General features: G+C 43.9%; 1 protein-coding gene across 6 annotated transcripts in view; it reads left to right on the plus strand.

The window, feature by feature from the left end:
- Positions 1 to 17,132, plus strand: part of DENND5B (DENN domain containing 5B) — a 97,746-nt gene that overhangs the window by 74,816 nt on the left and 5,798 nt on the right. For all 6 annotated transcript variants that reach the window (XM_082240372.1, XM_082240375.1, XM_082240374.1 and 3 more), the window contains 11 exons: positions 181 to 333; positions 1,698 to 1,776; positions 3,706 to 3,787; positions 6,345 to 6,473; positions 8,888 to 9,009; positions 10,880 to 11,025; positions 12,581 to 12,699; positions 13,103 to 13,290; positions 13,429 to 13,511; positions 15,061 to 15,187; positions 16,348 to 16,522. In XM_082240372.1, coding sequence (XP_082096498.1) covers positions 181 to 333; positions 1,698 to 1,776; positions 3,706 to 3,787; positions 6,345 to 6,473; positions 8,888 to 9,009; positions 10,880 to 11,025; positions 12,581 to 12,699; positions 13,103 to 13,290; positions 13,429 to 13,511; positions 15,061 to 15,187; positions 16,348 to 16,522 — 1,403 coding nt within the window. The remainder of the gene's footprint in view (positions 1 to 180; positions 334 to 1,697; positions 1,777 to 3,705; positions 3,788 to 6,344; positions 6,474 to 8,887; positions 9,010 to 10,879; positions 11,026 to 12,580; positions 12,700 to 13,102; positions 13,291 to 13,428; positions 13,512 to 15,060; positions 15,188 to 16,347; positions 16,523 to 17,132) is intronic.

Raw genomic sequence — 17,132 nt, forward strand, 5'->3', positions numbered from 1 at the left:
TTTGCCAAATTTGGGCCACTTGCAAAGCCTGAAAATAGATCACAGGAAGAAAGGCAATAAAGCAACAGACAGCAATTAGAATCAGCATAATAATCAGCTCAGTGGATTCCTTGGTCGGCTACTGTGTTGAGTTTCCATGCTATGCGTAATGATGCTTGTACATCCCTTGCTTGTTTGCAGACTAAACGTATGCTGGTAGAGAAGATGGGCCATGAAGCTGTTGAGCTTGGACATGGAGAGGCCAACATTACGGGTCTGGAAGAGAATACGCTCATCGCTAGCCTTTGTGACTTGCTGGAAAGAATTTGGAGTCATGGACTACTGGTCAAACAGGTCAGTGATTTGGAAGACACAAAGACCCTCAGCTGCTATACTATTTCATACCCCCTTTTAGGACTAAGCTGTCACTCATCTTAGAGTGCTTCTGGGAGCGTATGATGTTCGCCTTACACTGCTAGACAATTGATTCACCTAGCCCAGGACTGTTGTCTGCTCTGTCAGTGGGTTGCTGGAGCCTCAAGCAGTTACCTGCTTTAGCCCTGATACCTCGTGACTGGATGAAGCTATTCATGTTGTTGCATGGAACCATCTCAGTAAAGGAGTCTTAAATCCTGAGTCAGACCACTGGTCCACCTAGGTCCATATTGTCTACAAAGATTGACAGTATATTTCATCCTCTCGATCGGAAATGGTTGCCCTGCACCTATCAGTAAAATATTACATCTTTGGAGGCAGCTGTAAGGTGTTTGTTAGTGCTAGTGCTGTTTTTATACCCACAGCAAGCTTATTAAAGCATTTTGGTCTTTAGTATCTAATGGAATTCAGACATTTTATTTATTTGCCAAGGTTTCAGGTAGATGCCTTCCCCAGCCCCTGCTACCTAAGATCATTTTAAATGCAGATACTGAGAGCTGAACATAGAATCTCTTTTTATGCAAAATGCGCTTACCCACCAAGAGCTGTGTCTCTTAATTGGTATGGGTTTGGGGCTTTTTCCTACATGGGAGTGCACTCTTTAGGAAAAGCATCATGCGCAAAGCAGCCCTTGCACCTTTGTAGCATGGGTATTGGTGAGTTTGTGATGCAATATAAGGAATATAAGTACTTACACGTGCAGCTCTAACTTTGTGGATTGGATGAATGGGTTGAAATACCTAGAACCATAGAACTGTAGAGTTGGAAGGGACCCTGAGAGTCATCTAGTTCAACCCCCTGCAATGCAGGAATCTCAACTAGATCATACGTATAGAATCATAATCAGTCAAGTCAATCAGTCAAAGTGTTATAGGTTAGCTGAATGCCATGGTGGTGATTGGTTCTGATGCTGGAGTTCAGATATGCAGGGCTCCAAGCCCCATGTAAATCTACAGGATAGAAAGGAGCATTTCAGAGTGTGGCCTGCATAGTTCTTCCATTCATCGTTTCACTTGCTGTGTGGCAAGAGCCATTGTAGTATAGCAATAAAACTGTTGGACTCTGATACAAGACTCTCGGGTTCAAACTTCTGCTGTGAAGCTTATCAGGTGGCCCTGGGGGAAACCACTCTCTTTAAACCTAACCTGCCTCGCAGGCTAAAATGCAGTGTTTCGCTCTGCAGGGAAATATAAAAGTGACACCATAAAACTGATTTAGGTATATTTGTACTGTGTAGCAGGAAAAGCTGCAAATGGTTTCTGAAAATCTGTTTTGTTTTTAAGGGGAAATCTGCATTGTGGTCCCATTTAATTCAGTACCAGGAGAGGGAAGAGAAACAGGAGCAGCTTGCAGAATCCCCAAGTGAGTACAGAATACTTTGGTCAAGTGGCTTTGTGCAGCATCAATAGCTGTACCTTATAAAGGAAATTTTAACTCAACTATGGGTGATGGCCAAAGAAGGAAGAGAAATAAATGTACTCCTAAAATTTGCTAAGCACCTGCAGAGATCCAAATACAGTGGTGCCCCGCAAGACGAATGCCTCGCAAAATGAAAAACACGCAAGACGAAGCTTGCCCCCGCACCCCGGACCTCTTTTGAAGCAAGGGGCGGTGGGGAGAAGATCACTTCTCCCCGTTGCCAGCTCCGCAATCTTCGTGCGCGCCTTCCCCTCTGTCCCCGGACCCCTTTTGAACCAAGGGGCGGCAACGGGGAGAAGCGATCTTCTCCCCTCCGCCCCTTGCTTCAAAAGAGGGGACAGAGGGGAAGGCGCGCGCGTGCCTTCCCCTCTGTCCCCGGACCCCTTTTGAACCAAGGGGCGGCAACGGGGAGAAGCGATCTTCTCCCCTCCGCCCCTTGCTTCAAAAGAGGGGACAGAGGGGAAGCCGCGCGCGTGCCTTCCCCTCTGTCCCCGGACCCCTTTTGAACCAAGGGGCGGCAACAGGGAGAAGCGATCTTCTCCCCTCCGCCCCTTGCTTCAAAAGAGGGGACAGGTCCCCTCTGTCCCCGGACGGTCTCCGTAGGAACGCATTGATTGATTTTCAATGCATTCCTATGGGAAACCGTGCTTTGCAAGACGAAAAACTCGCAAGAAGAAAAAACTTGCGGAACGAATTAATTTCGTCTTGCGAGGCACCACTGTAGTTGGCGGGCACACTGTTTTGCAGAGTGACTCAGTTTTTGTCTTGGTGTGCTTTGCAGTAATTTCTCCTAGGACTTGATCCTTTGGATCAAAAACTGCTGAGTGCCTTATCAGTAAAATATTACAGAAGCAGTTTCATTATTGTTTGTGGGTTGGGTGGTCTTGTATACCCACAGCAAGCTTATATGAGAATGTTAACTTGTTCTGAAGTATTTAATGGCATTTAAATAGGCTGTTTATTCCCACAATTTTGAAGATGAGTGTTTGCTTCTGGTACAGCTGGAATCAGTTGACAAACACAGACTGTCCACACTGGCTGGTGCTGATGAAAGTTGGGAGTCCTAACAACCTCTTGGAAGGCCACACATTCCTTCTCTAGTCTCTTCCATCCTTGATGCTCTTCCTCTCTCCCCCACCAGGAAAATGGGAAGGAGTTGTCCATATTGGCTGGGAGAGGGACAATAGCATGGAAAGATGGCAAATTGGAGGGGGATAAGAGTGGAGGAGAGAAGGGGTTGCGGGATGGGGGCGATGATAAAAAAAAGAAGGCCTAAGGAGGAAAGATTGGAATGAGAAGTAGAGTGTTCCCTTTATTCCAGCTCTAGCCTGTAAAACTTCAATGACATATTTCTGCTTCTAATATATAAAATTTTGTGATGTGTAGCTATTTAATGCTTGGAGTTAGCCAGACTGATAGGAAGGGATTTGTGTGTTGTTCATGATAATGAAAAGGCTGAAGAGTAGGCACTGAAATTAGACTACACAATTGGGCATAATATGCCTTTTACATGATGGTAATAACTTGGATAATTCCAAACACTTTATCATTTGCATTTCTCATGTGTAAAAAAACACACAACAACGACGTTTGCACGGACAGGCTTGTGTAGCTTTTACAATTGTAAAAGTGGAAGCATTTTTTTCGGATTCTTCTTAAATCTACGGAGTCCAGCTCTGGATTAACTAAAGGGAAAAGTAACTAGTAAGCTGCCATGATGTAAAACTGTGGCAGACAAGTAGAAATGTCTTTGCATGACATCCTTCTGCTCCTGGTGGAGTTCTGAAAGAGGCTTAGGATTATTTCTGCAGCTTCCTGATAATGTGTCGCTAACAAATTAATGCAGCTTTCCTCTCCCCCCCCACTCCACAGTTGCCGTAGGGCCAGAACGAAGGAAGTCTGACACAGGGCTTATGTTACCTACCCTGAGAGTCTCGCTTATCAGTGATATGAGGTATGAGATTCAATATGTAAAATGTTGGCTTAAAATGTTGATACCACAGCCTAAAACTGAATCCTGATGCGTATTACAGCTCTATGGCCATCAAATATATTTTGCCTTGGGGTTGCTGTTTTTTGCAATACTTGAGAGCATGGAAAGAATGAGTCAGGGAGAGGAATCTTTTCCCACACAGCTTCAGGGATGTGATGTGATATGTCAGTATGGTGTAGTGTTAGATTAGGCCCAGGGGATATAGGTTCTGATCCCCACTCATCCATGAAGCTCACTCAACAAATCCCAATTCCTTCACTTGCTAGGGAAGCCAAACTGTGGTTCCATGTGAGGTGGGGCGGCAGGCACCCTTTTCTGTGACCGTGGGGTATTTGTGCATGCTAGGTTTAAAAAAAAGGTACCCCTGGACGGTTAAGTCCCGTCAAAGGTGCCTATGGGGTTGTGGCGCTCATCTCGCATTTGTCCACAGACAGTTTTCCGGGTCATGTGGCCAGGATGACTAAACCGCTTCTGGTGCAACGGAACACCATGACATAAACCAGAGCACACGGAAACACCGTTTACCTTCCTGCCACAGCAGTACCTATTTATCTACTTGCACTGGCGTGCTTTTGAACTGCTAGGTTGGCAGGAGCTGGGACAGAGCAACAGGAGCTCAACCCATCGTGGGGATTCGAACCGCCAACCTTCCGATTGGCAAGCCCAAGAAGCTCAGTGGTTTAGACCACAGCGCCACCCGTGTCCTACAGCCAGCTGGGCAGGAGAGCAAGGGCAGGACTGGTCTCTAGGGAGCCAACCAGAATCTATTCTTGGGCTTCTGTGGGCAGGGCCTGGAAGTGACAGAAGACATTTGTCAACCTAGTCTACTCCTAGGGCTTAAAAGGAGAGCCCCATCTTGTTCTCCTTACCTCAGTCCATTCCAGATAAATAGTCTGCCTCCCACACCAGAACTACTCAGTCTTTCAGAAAAAGAAATGTCCTCTTTGAAAACAGAAGTTCTTGAGCTAACAAAATGACTTTGCTGGGATAACCCATTGTGTCTTCGTACTGAATATTTAAAGTATCCTTGCCAAGAGTCTGAATGTTACCATCAGCCCCAGAGCATAAGGTGGCTGTAATACGTTTCAGTTTTGTGTTATCATCTGTTGTGTCTAATCTGCTTCCCTGAGCATATCTTTGCATGCAGAGGAGAGCATGCTGGGAACAAAGTTTCCACCCTTTGGGTCTGAGTGGAAACAGCCGTCAATGTCCACCTCCATTTTCTTTGGCAAGGTTAGGGAAATTATTTATCTGTCTGTAGTGTTTTGGTGCTTTTAAATGGAGCTCATGATCAAAGATGGGAACAGGGAGGCAACTGCTTTGATATAGTCCCCTATCAGAAGGCTTTAAATAGCTAAGCTGAATGTTTCAGCACGATGCGGGTGAATAATGTGTGTGCATTGCATTTCTCAAGGACTTCTGATCACATGCCCAGTTGTGTTGTGCTGGGAAGCCTAAGAGCTGCCTGTCAGAGACTGAGCCAAAAAATGAGGGGGCTGCTTTGCAGCAAGTGTTGGGAGTGCCAGAAGCAAGGCTCTTTTGTAGTTATTTGGATGGTTGCAGTGAGTCACTGCTCAAGGAAGGGGAGGCTGTGGGAGTTGTTAACAAAGGACAAAGGGAGCTGTAGGAGATTATCTCACTGCTTTGAAACAGCCTGCCGGAGTTTCAAGGGCTCGCTTTAGGTCTTAATTGTGTGAGGAGTTGGGAACCACAATAAATTTGTGTCATCTCAGGCAAAACTATTAACTGAGGTCAGGGATGTATGCGGAGCAAATCCTGGCAGGCACTTTGTTTTTGAAAAGCTGCAGGAAGCAATGCAGTGTTTGGGGCTGTGCAAATATATTGTAGCGTATTGCAGTTCTGGCATGTGATATAAGCAGCCTTCTCTTCTTAACTGTTGCAGCTCAGCTGCTGCTGCAGCAACAACACAGCTCCTACCCATGCCAGCATTTATCCCTTTTGGAACTGGGGCAGTGATGGCAGAGGGAGCAGCCATGGTGTGTAGGCTCCTTCTGTGTAACCTAAAGCTTCTCACATAGTTATTCCCAGCAGGCCTTGGTGCAGCCTGGTACCTGCACAGCAACTAAGGAGTCTCATTTGGAGGTCTGCTACCTCCTCCCCTATTAAGTCTTTCTAAGAACTGGGAGGAAGCATGTGACACCTGATCTGTAGTAACATAGATGAAAATATGTAAGTGTACAGGCAGGTCATTCTAGCACATGATTATGGGATGGAGAAGGTAATTGGCTCAGTCTCTGACCTATCATTTTGCATCTGTCTCTGACCAACTTTGGTTCCAAAAAAAGAAGGAAAGTATCTCTCTCAAGCTTGAAGTCTTCTCACACCAGTCTCAGTTACTTAGCTGAAAATCTTGCAACATATAAGAAGTGTGTTTCTTTCTTTCTTTCTTTCTTTCTTTCTTTCTTTCTTTCTTTCTTTCTTTCTTCCTTCCTTCCTTCCTTCCTTCCTTCCTTCCTTCCTTCCTTCCTTCCTTCCTGGTTTCTTTATTTTCCTTCAGGCACATTCAGAACATGAGTGAAATTAAGACTGATGTTGGCCGAGCTCGAGCCTGGATACGGCTGTCCCTTGAAAAGAAACTTTTGTCTCAGCATCTCAAGCAGCTGCTTTCCAACCAAGCCCTGGCAAAGTAAGCAATGTGGTTGTCATGGATCAGTCCTTTTTAGGGCCCTCATCTGAGGCAAAAAAATTATGGGTACATTGAACTCAATATATGGGCTTGCTTCTGGATAAACGCGCTTTGGAATGTGTTGCAGAGCTCTTTGGTTTCACCTGGGTACTGAAAGCTTCAGTTTTGGTGCTTGGGGTAACATGGTTTAATGGGAGTTAGACATCCCTGTTCTAGATCATCAGCTCCAGCAAGCATACCCAATGACAATGGGACTTGTAGTTCAGCAATACCCAGAGGGCCAAAAGTTATTCTTATCTGCTCTAGATGCTTAACGCTAGCCCAACATGGACCAACCAGCTATCTTCCATGTGTTTTCAAGTCTTCAATTCCACAGCCATAGTAGGAGTTGTAGTCTGAAACATCTGGAGGGTACTAAGGTGACAAAACATGTTTTGGTCACACCACCACCCTGAACCATTGGACATGGATAGCAACCAGCTATGGGGAGACAAAGAACTCTGCATTTTAACAGATGTGGGTACAAGGCTAACAAATGACTGCTTATATATATATATATATATATATGCAGGTTTTGGTGTCTTCGGGTGTCTTCCCGTGTAAGAGTCGGGGTGTCTGTGCGACGTTTCGACGAGGTCTCACTCGTCATCTTCAGGCTGGTGCTTTCGGCTTCTTGTTACTGGAACAGAGCAGAATCTGGTGTTTGAGTTCCTATAAATACTGTTGAGGGGTGTGGTGTATAGCCTCCAACGTTCTGGGCAGAGAGGAAGTTCCTAGATTAGTGTGCCTCTTCTTCTTTTGTTCCTTAATTACTTGAGGGATATCTTGAGTGATTTCATGAGTGATATTCTGAATACCACTGGGTGGGTCATTGTGTAGATTAGTTGCTAAAGCTTTTGTGTCTTGACCTCTTGAGCTTGTGAAGAGTTTTTCTGAGAAGATGGCTGTGCTGCATTTAGTTGTGCTCTGGCTTGGTACCCCCCTGCAATCCCTACACAGATCTGGCTGGCACAAGGCACAAAACCACAGCTCGCCCCTATACACGAAGCCAAGCCAGAGCACAACTAAATGCAGCACAGCCATCTTCTCAGAAAAACTCTTCACAAGCTCAAGAGGTCAAGACACAAAAGCTTTAGCAACTAATCTACACTTAATGACCCACCCAGTGGTATTCAGAATATCACTCATGAAATCACTCAAGATATCCCTCAAGTAATTAAGGAACAAAAGAAGAAGAGGCACACTAATCTAGGAACTTCCTCTCTGCCCAGAATGTTGGAGGCTATACACCACACCCCTCAACAGTATTTATAGGAACTCAAACACCAGATTCTGCTCTGTTCCAGTAACAAGAAGCCGAAAGCACCAGCCTGAAGATGACGAGTGAGACCTCGTCGAAACGTCGCACAGACACCCCGACTCTTACACGGGAAGACACCCGAAGACACCAAAACCTGCATTCCTGTACCCGTGAAAATCTACGAAAGCAAATATATATATATATATATATATATATGCCACATACAGTGGTACCTCAGGTTACATACGCTTCAGGTTACATACGCTTCAGGTTACAGACCCCGCTAACCCAGAAATATTACCTCGGGTTAAGAACTTTGCTTCAGGATGAGAATAGAAATCGTGCTGTGGCGGCGCAGTGGTGGCAGGAGGCCCCATTAGCTAAAATGGTGCTTCAGGTTAAGAACAGTTTCAGGTTAAGTACGGACCTCTGGAACGAATTAAGTACTTAACCTGAGGTACCACTGTATGACTTTGGATCAAGGTACCTTAAAACCCTCTTGTTGTTGTTGTCGTTGTCATCATCGTCCTTAATAGTTCTCTAGACAACATGCTGTTTAATCAATAAAATCACTTAATGAAGCATAAAGGCAAACCATTTCTCCCATACAATCTACTGTGCATTGTAACATAATTCAAACTCCCCACCCCACCACTTTAAATGCCCTTTTGAAAACAAGTTAGGTGGCTCCAAGGAATAAGACTGTACCTAGTGTCAACAGAAAGACAGAGAAAGCCATATATCAAGAACTGAATCACCTTTAAAAGTACTTGGTTTAGAGCGGTCAGTAGCCTTGCTTGGTATAAGGCCATTTTAGCCCTGGCTGTGCAAACATTTGCTTTTTTCCTAACAAGCTCGCAAAACTTACCTAAATTATTGCATGCTTCCTATACTGGCATATTAAAGAAATGAAATAAAAACCGGAACTATTGCATTTTTTCATTATGTCTAAGAATTAACGGAAGAAGGAAAGAACATAGACAGGTGGTTTTGTTTAGATGGTGCAAGGACAATTAATCTACTTTCGCCTTTAGTTTTTTCTCTCCTCCAGCACTTCCCTAATAGAGTTCTGTTGTTCTCAGGGGCTTCTAAACATCTTCCCTGTTACTTGCAGGAAATTGTACAAGCGTTATGCCTTTCTGCGCTGCGAAGAAGAGCGGGAACAGTTCCTCTATCACCTCCTCTCGCTCAACGCTGTGAATTACTTCTGCTTCACAAGTGTCTTCACCACCATCGGTGAGTAGGGTGGAGTCTCATCCTCAGCTTGAGCTGCTGCTGTGTGATAAAGGAATAACTCTGGTCTTCTAGCTGATCTCCATTTGGTGTCAAGTTGCTATCTCTTTGCACAAACTGTAGGTGTACACCTCCTTTGCATGCACAACCTTCCAGATCATGATAGAATTCAACTCTGATCAGCACAGCCAGTGTGGCCAAAGGTCAGGAAAGATGGGAGTTGTGGTCCAGCAACATCTGGAGCGAGTCAGGTTCTGCATCCCCGTTTGAGGTCCTCTTCCACTGTTGTTCCCACATTATCTGTGGAAATATATGAAAAGTTTTGACCCATATTGTTTGCCTTTCCTGCATGTTTACACAATATATAAGTGAAAGAGGCATTGGTTGCCTTTGACATAGTGAACTGCCCTGACACCTCCGGGTATAGGGTGGTGTAGAAGTTGAAATAATAATAATAATAATAATAATAATAATAATAATAATAATAATGGTGATCAATTCTGTAATTATGGCTTATATCAGGGGCAGAGAACTTGTGACACTCCAGATGTTTTTAGACCACATCTCCCATCAGCCCCAATGACATGGCCAGTGGACAGGGATGATGGAATTTGTATTCAAACAATTATCTGGAGGGCAGTATTAGCAACCCCTGCCCATGAAAGATGCTATATTTGAGGCATTGTGAGAAATTTAAACGGCAGTCCCTTGACCCATCTGCCTAACTGGAGCATCAGGAAAAAAATGTACTGAAAGGCAGTTCAGGTTTGATAGCAGGATAGATTGATAGGCACATGGGCAGGGGGCAGGTGCCATATACATCTCAAATTGCACCAGTTTTATGACCGTTCCTTCAATTTTGCCAGAGAGGCGGAGGCACCAAACTTTACACTAATGGAAATGTATACAGCAAAGCTCCATGGAAATAGAACAGCAAGTATGATTTTTTGCCTCCTGACATCCACCCTGCCTTCTAAAAATAGCAGCTAATTCCTAAATTTGCTTGCTCTTTTAATTTTGGTTGTGCAGTAATAGCAACACCTAGTGGCTACTTGCATTATTGCATGATAAAAGCTGAACATATACCGGTACATAGCTAGTTCTATGCTGAAATCAGCAAGGTAAGAAGCACAACCTATTGACTGTCCATGGGAGGGGGAAATAACCAATCAGAAAACTTTGTCACATTTTATTTATTTATTTATTACAAAAACTTGACACTTTCCCAAAATAGCGTAAAAGAAGACCCCTGCATTTTAAACCCCACCCCCCAAATTGAACAGCAACTAAAGCTCAAATCAGAAATGATGCTGATTGCCAGAATGCAATTAACAGGCATGTTTCTTTGTTATGTAAAGAGCAGCTGCAGGGAAGCCTGAGCAGCAAGTTTCTCCTTCTCTCTCCTTCCCCTCCTCCCTGCCAAAGTTTGCATTTCAAAGGAGGCTCCATTGTCGCCAGTGGAGGCTTCCCTTTAAAATGCAAAAAGCAGCTGCAGAGAGAGAAGTAAGGGAAGAGGATTAAACCTGCGGGAGCCAAGGGCAAAGTGTTGGCTTACAAAGGAGAGCAGAGATACAGGTTGCTTCCAGTGCTTCTGAACCCAGGAATGTGTTTTCATTTAAAAAGTTGTTGCTTAACAACAGGGAGTTGGAAATCCCTGCTGATCTTCTGCAAATCCCAGAGATTTACCTGGAGATCCCAGTCAGCCTATCTCTGCAAATGACACTGTTCTCTTTAAAAAAGCAACAGCAACAAACTTGATGTATGCATCCTGCTACATATTTAGTAGCAACGGTGTTGTTCCTTAGTGGGCCTGCAGTACTGAATTTATAATATGAAGACATTCTTTTAAATGTTCTTTCTCTGTTGTTTGCAGTGATTCCATATAGGACGGTGATAATCCCCATTAAAAAACTAAGCAATGCAATCACCACGTCAAACCCATGGATTTGTGTTTCGGGAGAACTGGGAGATACTGGAATAATGCAGATCCCAAAGAACCTTTTAGAAATGACATTTGAGGTGAGTTTTGTGCAGGGGTAGGAAACCTAAGGCCCGGGGGCCGGATGCAGCCCAATCGCCTTCTCAATCCGGCCCGCGGACAGTCCGGGAATCAGCCTGTTTTTACATGAGTAGAATGTGTGCTTTTATTTAAAATGCATCTCTGGGTTATTTGCGGGGCATAGGAACTGGTTCATTCTCCCCCCCCAAAAAAAAAAAAATAGTCCGCCCCACCACATGGTCTGAGGGATGGTGGACCGGCCCACGGCTCAAAAAGGTTGCTGACCCCTGGTTTAGTGTAATGCACTTCCACACTGTTTTCAGATGTTGGTTGCTGCCACTATCAGGAAACCCTTGTTTAAAATTGTGACACGGGTAGAATTTTAAGCAGCACCCAGTGGTGCTTTTTAAAAACCTGCAGGAATAACTTGATGACCAGCAAAAGCATGAAGCTTTTTGCTGCAAAAAGGAGCCTGCTTTGCTCTCTGATAGACAGCCACAATATATTCTGGTCTCTCGGGGAACAGGGAAGCTTTATAGCTCCTTGTCACTTTCCTTTTTAAAAGCTCGGTAAGGATAATGCTGGCGAAGAGATCTGCCGTTTCTCTGCATTGCTCATAAGATGGCACTCTCTCGTGATTCTTTGGGGACCCATTATGTTTTCATTGAGAGTTATAAACACTGGAAATGATTAAGGGCTCACACGGAGCTTTGTTTTGTGATGGTGGCTTTGTATTGTATTGCGGCACCAATTTTCATAATAAAAGAGGCTGAGTTCCCTGAGAGTACAGGGAGTTTTTTCCCCATCACAACTGACAGTGCGTGATCCCTGCTTGGCGCATGGCATTTGGTCATGGCCAGAAGTGCCTCACCAGGTACATTTGCCCCGTGCTGGCCTCCCCTCTCCCGCCTGAGAAGCAACAGCAATCTGTCTTCTAGAAATCTAGCAGAGCAGCTATGGCTCATGTGGCGAGTTGCCTTTTGACTCAGCCCACATTTATCACACTCATTTTGGTATGTCCTTGTTTACCAGAGGTGTGTAGGGCCCCCAAATTAGACGGTGATTACTTGGCTATGAAACACACTGTTTGATCTTGTGCCAAGTCACTGTCTCACAGCCTAACTTAGCTCACAAAGGTGGTTATGAGGATAAACTGAGTGGGGGACAGAATTATGTATGTTGCTTTAGAGTCTTTGGGTTTATATGCTTGATAAATAAACTGACTGATATTGCAAAGCATAGTGTTTGACATACATAAGGCTGAAATGAGCACTGTATCTGTGCTGTTAGATCAGTAGTGGTTCATTCACACACTTATAGGTCGTTGCTTGATATTGCAGTCTTTTAAGTTAAGAAGATTCATATGTGGACCAGATCGCACTTGGTCTGATTATAACATTTAGTCATGCTTGGATCATCTGCAATGTACATCCAGGGACTTTGAAATATAGAGACCGCTCCGAGGGAGCAAAGGCTGCCATATTTTGCTGCCTGATTTGAGAAATGAAATAAAATGGGGTGATTTTGGTTGTGTTTATACTAAAAGTAATTAAGCTTGTCCTTTTCTCTTTTCAGTGTCAGAACTTGGGGAAGCTAACTACTGTTCAGATAGGTCATGACAACTCAGGACTGTTAGCCAAATGGCTGGTGGATTGTGTCATGGTCAGAAATGAAATCACAGGGCACACTTACAAGTAAGTCTGGAAGAGTGAAGGAAAACATTATATTAAAGGCAAGGAAGGCTAAACTCCTCTATCTTATTTAAAGTTGAGGTGCTAAATATATGAATACGATCACTTTCACTTACTGCTTTGCAGATACATGTCTACTCAAAAGTACAGTAAGTCCCATTGAATTCTATGGGGCTTACTCCCAGGTAAGTGGGTACAAGACTGCAGTCTTAATCATACTTGCAAATTAGTTCACAAGTTTTTTTAATGTGGGATTACACTAGCCCTACAGTGAGCCCATTCATATGAACTGATGCAACAAGAAATCCCAAAACTTGTGGTTTAACTGTACGTTAGAGCTTGTGTGGTTATACCTTTCTGACTAGAACACTGAAGCCAGTTCCAACTCCATTTTGTGACCCCCTAGGTTCCCATGTGGAAGATGGTTGGGGAAGGGTGTTGATGATGGTAGCCTGGAGAGGATTCTCATAGGAGAGTTGCTTTCAACAGCATCGGATGAAGATCTCGGGAAGCAGTGCCGAACCCCACCTCAACAGAAATCCCCAACGACAGCCCGGAGATTGAGTATCACGTCTCTCACCGGGAAAAATACAAGTAAGACATAACTTCTTGCGGTAACACCATCAATGATGACATTTTTAACAATTCCCTTTTATCATTTGAACCTTTGAATCTCTTGAGACTGAATTCTGCCCTCCTTTCTCCCCCCCCCCCCGCTCCTTTTTTCTGCAGAACCCAATGCAGGACAGATCCAGGAGGGGATCGGGGAGGCTGTGAACAATATTGTGAAGCATTTCCACAAACCTGAAAAAGAGGTACCTTCTCAAACAATTGCAATTATATTAACGTTTGCAAAGGGGATGTTAGCAAACCTCTTCCACTGGCTGCTGGGGTGACAAGAGGGTTATGTGGAAGAGGCGCAGAATCTTGATCAAATTATAACATTACGAAATTTCTGGATTCAGATTCATCATTGTGGCAAGCTTTGGAGTTCATCACCTAACTGCTCATTGTTTGTTATGTGATCCTGCTCTTGAAGCAGACATTCAGCAACTGTCATTACCACCCCACTCTTTTTTATAAATGTGTTCAGAGTTTCCTGGTGGAAAGCATGAAATTAAGATGGTATCTGTCTTTCAAGCAGTTCAGGACCACATTGTTTTTGCCCACAATATTTGCAGTGGATGCAAAGGGTTTCTGAATCCATTCAAAGTTTAAAAAACAGGCCAACTAGCTTACAGAAAAGGAAAAGCAGAATTTAACAACCCCAGCATTTGACATGATGTTCAGATATTTGTTCCCATGTGAGCAAATGGGATGTAGACTTCATAAAGCAACTTTTGCAGCACAGAGATGAACAGGCAGTGACTTGGCCATAGCTCACTGCTGTACCAAATCTCTACCCAACTCTAGATCCTTCTTTCTCAATTAGAAGAACATGCAAGTAGCTCCTGCAACAAAACGTTGGAAGTGTGGATTGCATCTGCTCACTGTTTTCATTCATGCCTTCCTCCATATCTCTGGGCAGATCAACACCACATGTTTAAAACACATCCGGTGCACTTTAAAACCCCATGACTTCCCCCAAGGAATCCTGGGAACTGTAGTTTGTAAAGAGTATTGGAAATTGTAGGTCTCGGGGGGGGGACTACAGCTTCCCCCACTTTTTGGGAGAAGTTGTGGGCTTTAAATGGGTACTGAATTCACTTTAAATGTTTGGTGTAGATCAGTCCTGTATTCCATCCCCTCTCTCTGCCCCCAGCAAACCCACCCAGTTAGCATCTTGTGGTCACTGAGCACACTCAGTCCTTACTGGGCTATTTGATATCCCAGCACCCCTCCTCTGATGTTTTGTAAAGAGGGGTGTTTTTTGTGTACTTCTGCAAACTCAAGGTTCCCCCAAGTCCACTGACATCTCTCTCCTGTGATTGGGTGGTGTATTTTTGGCTAAATAGGGACCAGTACTCAGAATACTGAGGTTGTTATTAGTATATATGAGGAATAAAGAATCTGGGGCAATGCCAATTGTTCTTGGCTGCCATGAACTTCTTAGCCCTTGCGCACCAGAGTAAATCTTGCAAGTATCCGGAAAGGGAGCTGCATCAGCAACAACGCTCTCCCTCACCCTGGTATCTACTGGCTCCAAAACTGACTCATGAAATGCAGCTTTTGCAGTTCACAAGTTCCCCATCTCTGAACCCAGATCACATTTCCGCCTAAGGTGCAGACATGGAAAACCAAGTTGCACTCATCATAACAAGTCTTGAAAGCTGATTAAAAAGCATCCATAGCTAAAGGGGGGGGGATCAGAAGTAGCTTGTGTTGGTATGCCAGTGTTCACAACCATTATTTCTCTTTCTATAGAGGGGAAGCCTCACTGTTCTCTTATGTGGAGAAAATGGTCTGGTTGCAGCACTGGAGCAGGTCTTCCACCATGGTTTCAAGTCTGCTCGCATCTTCCATAAGAATGTCTTCATCTGGGACTTCATAGGTAATTGGCACATTCAGTTCAATTAGGGTTTATGGGCCCAATTTCCTGAAGTCCACAAGTTTGGACTTCATGTCATTCTGGTGAAATTGAATGCCGCCCATCTCTAACTGGTGGCTACTTGCTGAGAGAACCATTCGGCCAGCCCTACTGTTAGACCATTGGACAATGTGGAGTAGTCCACCTTGGTCAACAAGTGGGGGAGCTACTTACAGACTAGCAAACTGGCAATTACTTTGTTTTGCTTTTAAAGTAATAAACAGCTCAGAAAGAGGGGGAAAGTCTTATACCATCTCTTGCCTTATTCTCACATTGCTTTCATAGTGTGGGTCATGCTTCTTGATGGACAGGTATCTTGCCACACTGGTAAGATTTTAAATGGGGAAGGGAAATGGCACACATCGTTGACTTGGCTACTTCCCACACCACAGCTGCCACTCCCTGAAATTCACAAAGACATTCCATATGCAATGAAAATTGGATTTTTCTAGGCAGGTCCATATCTTCCTTTGTTTGAACAGGCCTGTATTTGCCAAGTGACCCTTAACTTGCAAGACAGTGTAAAGCAACAGAATGTGCAAAATGCCTTCAAGGCAGTCATTACCTCTGAATTCATGGATACTGTGTGTTAATGTGTTAGGAATGCACTCTGAGGCAATAAATTAGCTGTGATTCTGGAACTGCCTAGGCCAAATTGTCACTCAGGAAATCACTTCAGACATAATGACAAAATGGTTACTTTAACTGTTCCTCATATAATAGTAATTTCAAAGTCCTAATTGCCATGAATCTGTGGCTTCTAAACGCTTAGTTACTGAAGAGATTGTGCAATCACACTCAACTTGCACAACTGATTCAGAATTGTTTTTCATGGTGCAGGTTTTGGATCAAGCTGGGTGTACTTAAAAGTTTAATACTTTTTTTTTAGCACAAATACAGCCCTGCCTCTAGTTACATAGTTTCAGTGCTATGTGTTATTTGCACTTGTGAATCCTAGCTTCTGAAGGGTGTCACTCAACAAAATGGCAGGTTGAAAGGGCTGATAGATTATTTTTATTCTACATTCAGTGAGCTTTTGTTCTCTCTCTCTCTCTCTCTCTCTCTCTCTCTCTCTCTCTCTCTCTCTCCCTCTCTCTCCCCCCCCCCCCATCATCCACCTTCAGAAAAGGCAGTTGCCTACTTTGAGACTACTGACCAGCTTGGGGACAATGAAGAGGATGTTCTTCTTCAGAAATCCTCCTGCAAAACATTTTGCCACTATGTAAATGCCATCAATACAGCACCACGGAACATAGGGAAGGACGGCAAATTCCAAATTCTTGTTTGCCTTGGAACTCGGTACGTATGTCGTTTGCTCACAAATGTCTTCTAAGATGCAAAAGTCTCCAAAGCTGTTCTCTTCCTTAGCAACACTCTGAGGTCACGTAGACCATTTCCAGCCCCTCAAAATGGGCAACTGAGACTGAATGTGGCTTGCCCAAAATCACGGTGGCATCATTAAAAGCTGGCTTTTGGAGCCAGGATTTTCCCAGTAATACCTCTAATATTTTTGACTGGAATCTATTTTTAAGCTCCTCCTCTGCATACATTTGTTAGATCTCTTTTGAGTTCTTTAGTCTGGATATTTGAGCAGATTTCTGGCAGCTACCGGAAGCTGCTATAGCACTTACTGTAAACTAGCTGTAAAATAGCTTGTCATCTTCAGCAATTTTGCCTTTTATATGATGTGCACAGATTATTAGGAAATGTATGTTAATTGACAACCATCTCTCTCAGTCCATACAACAGATACAATATTTTATTTTATTTATTAAATTTATACTGCCTATCATCCAAGAATCACAGAGCAGTTTACAGTCTATGTCTCAGGGGCTTCTGATTCATCCAAAGGTACCCACCCAGTTCACAAAAGATGCTGATCTCTTTTGTTGCCAGCTTCAGCCACTTT

The sequence above is a fragment of the Podarcis vaucheri genome (genome assembly GCF_965113315.1).
Source record: "Podarcis vaucheri genome assembly, chromosome: 10".
NCBI classification, from domain to species: domain Eukaryota; kingdom Metazoa; phylum Chordata; class Lepidosauria; order Squamata; family Lacertidae; genus Podarcis; species Podarcis vaucheri.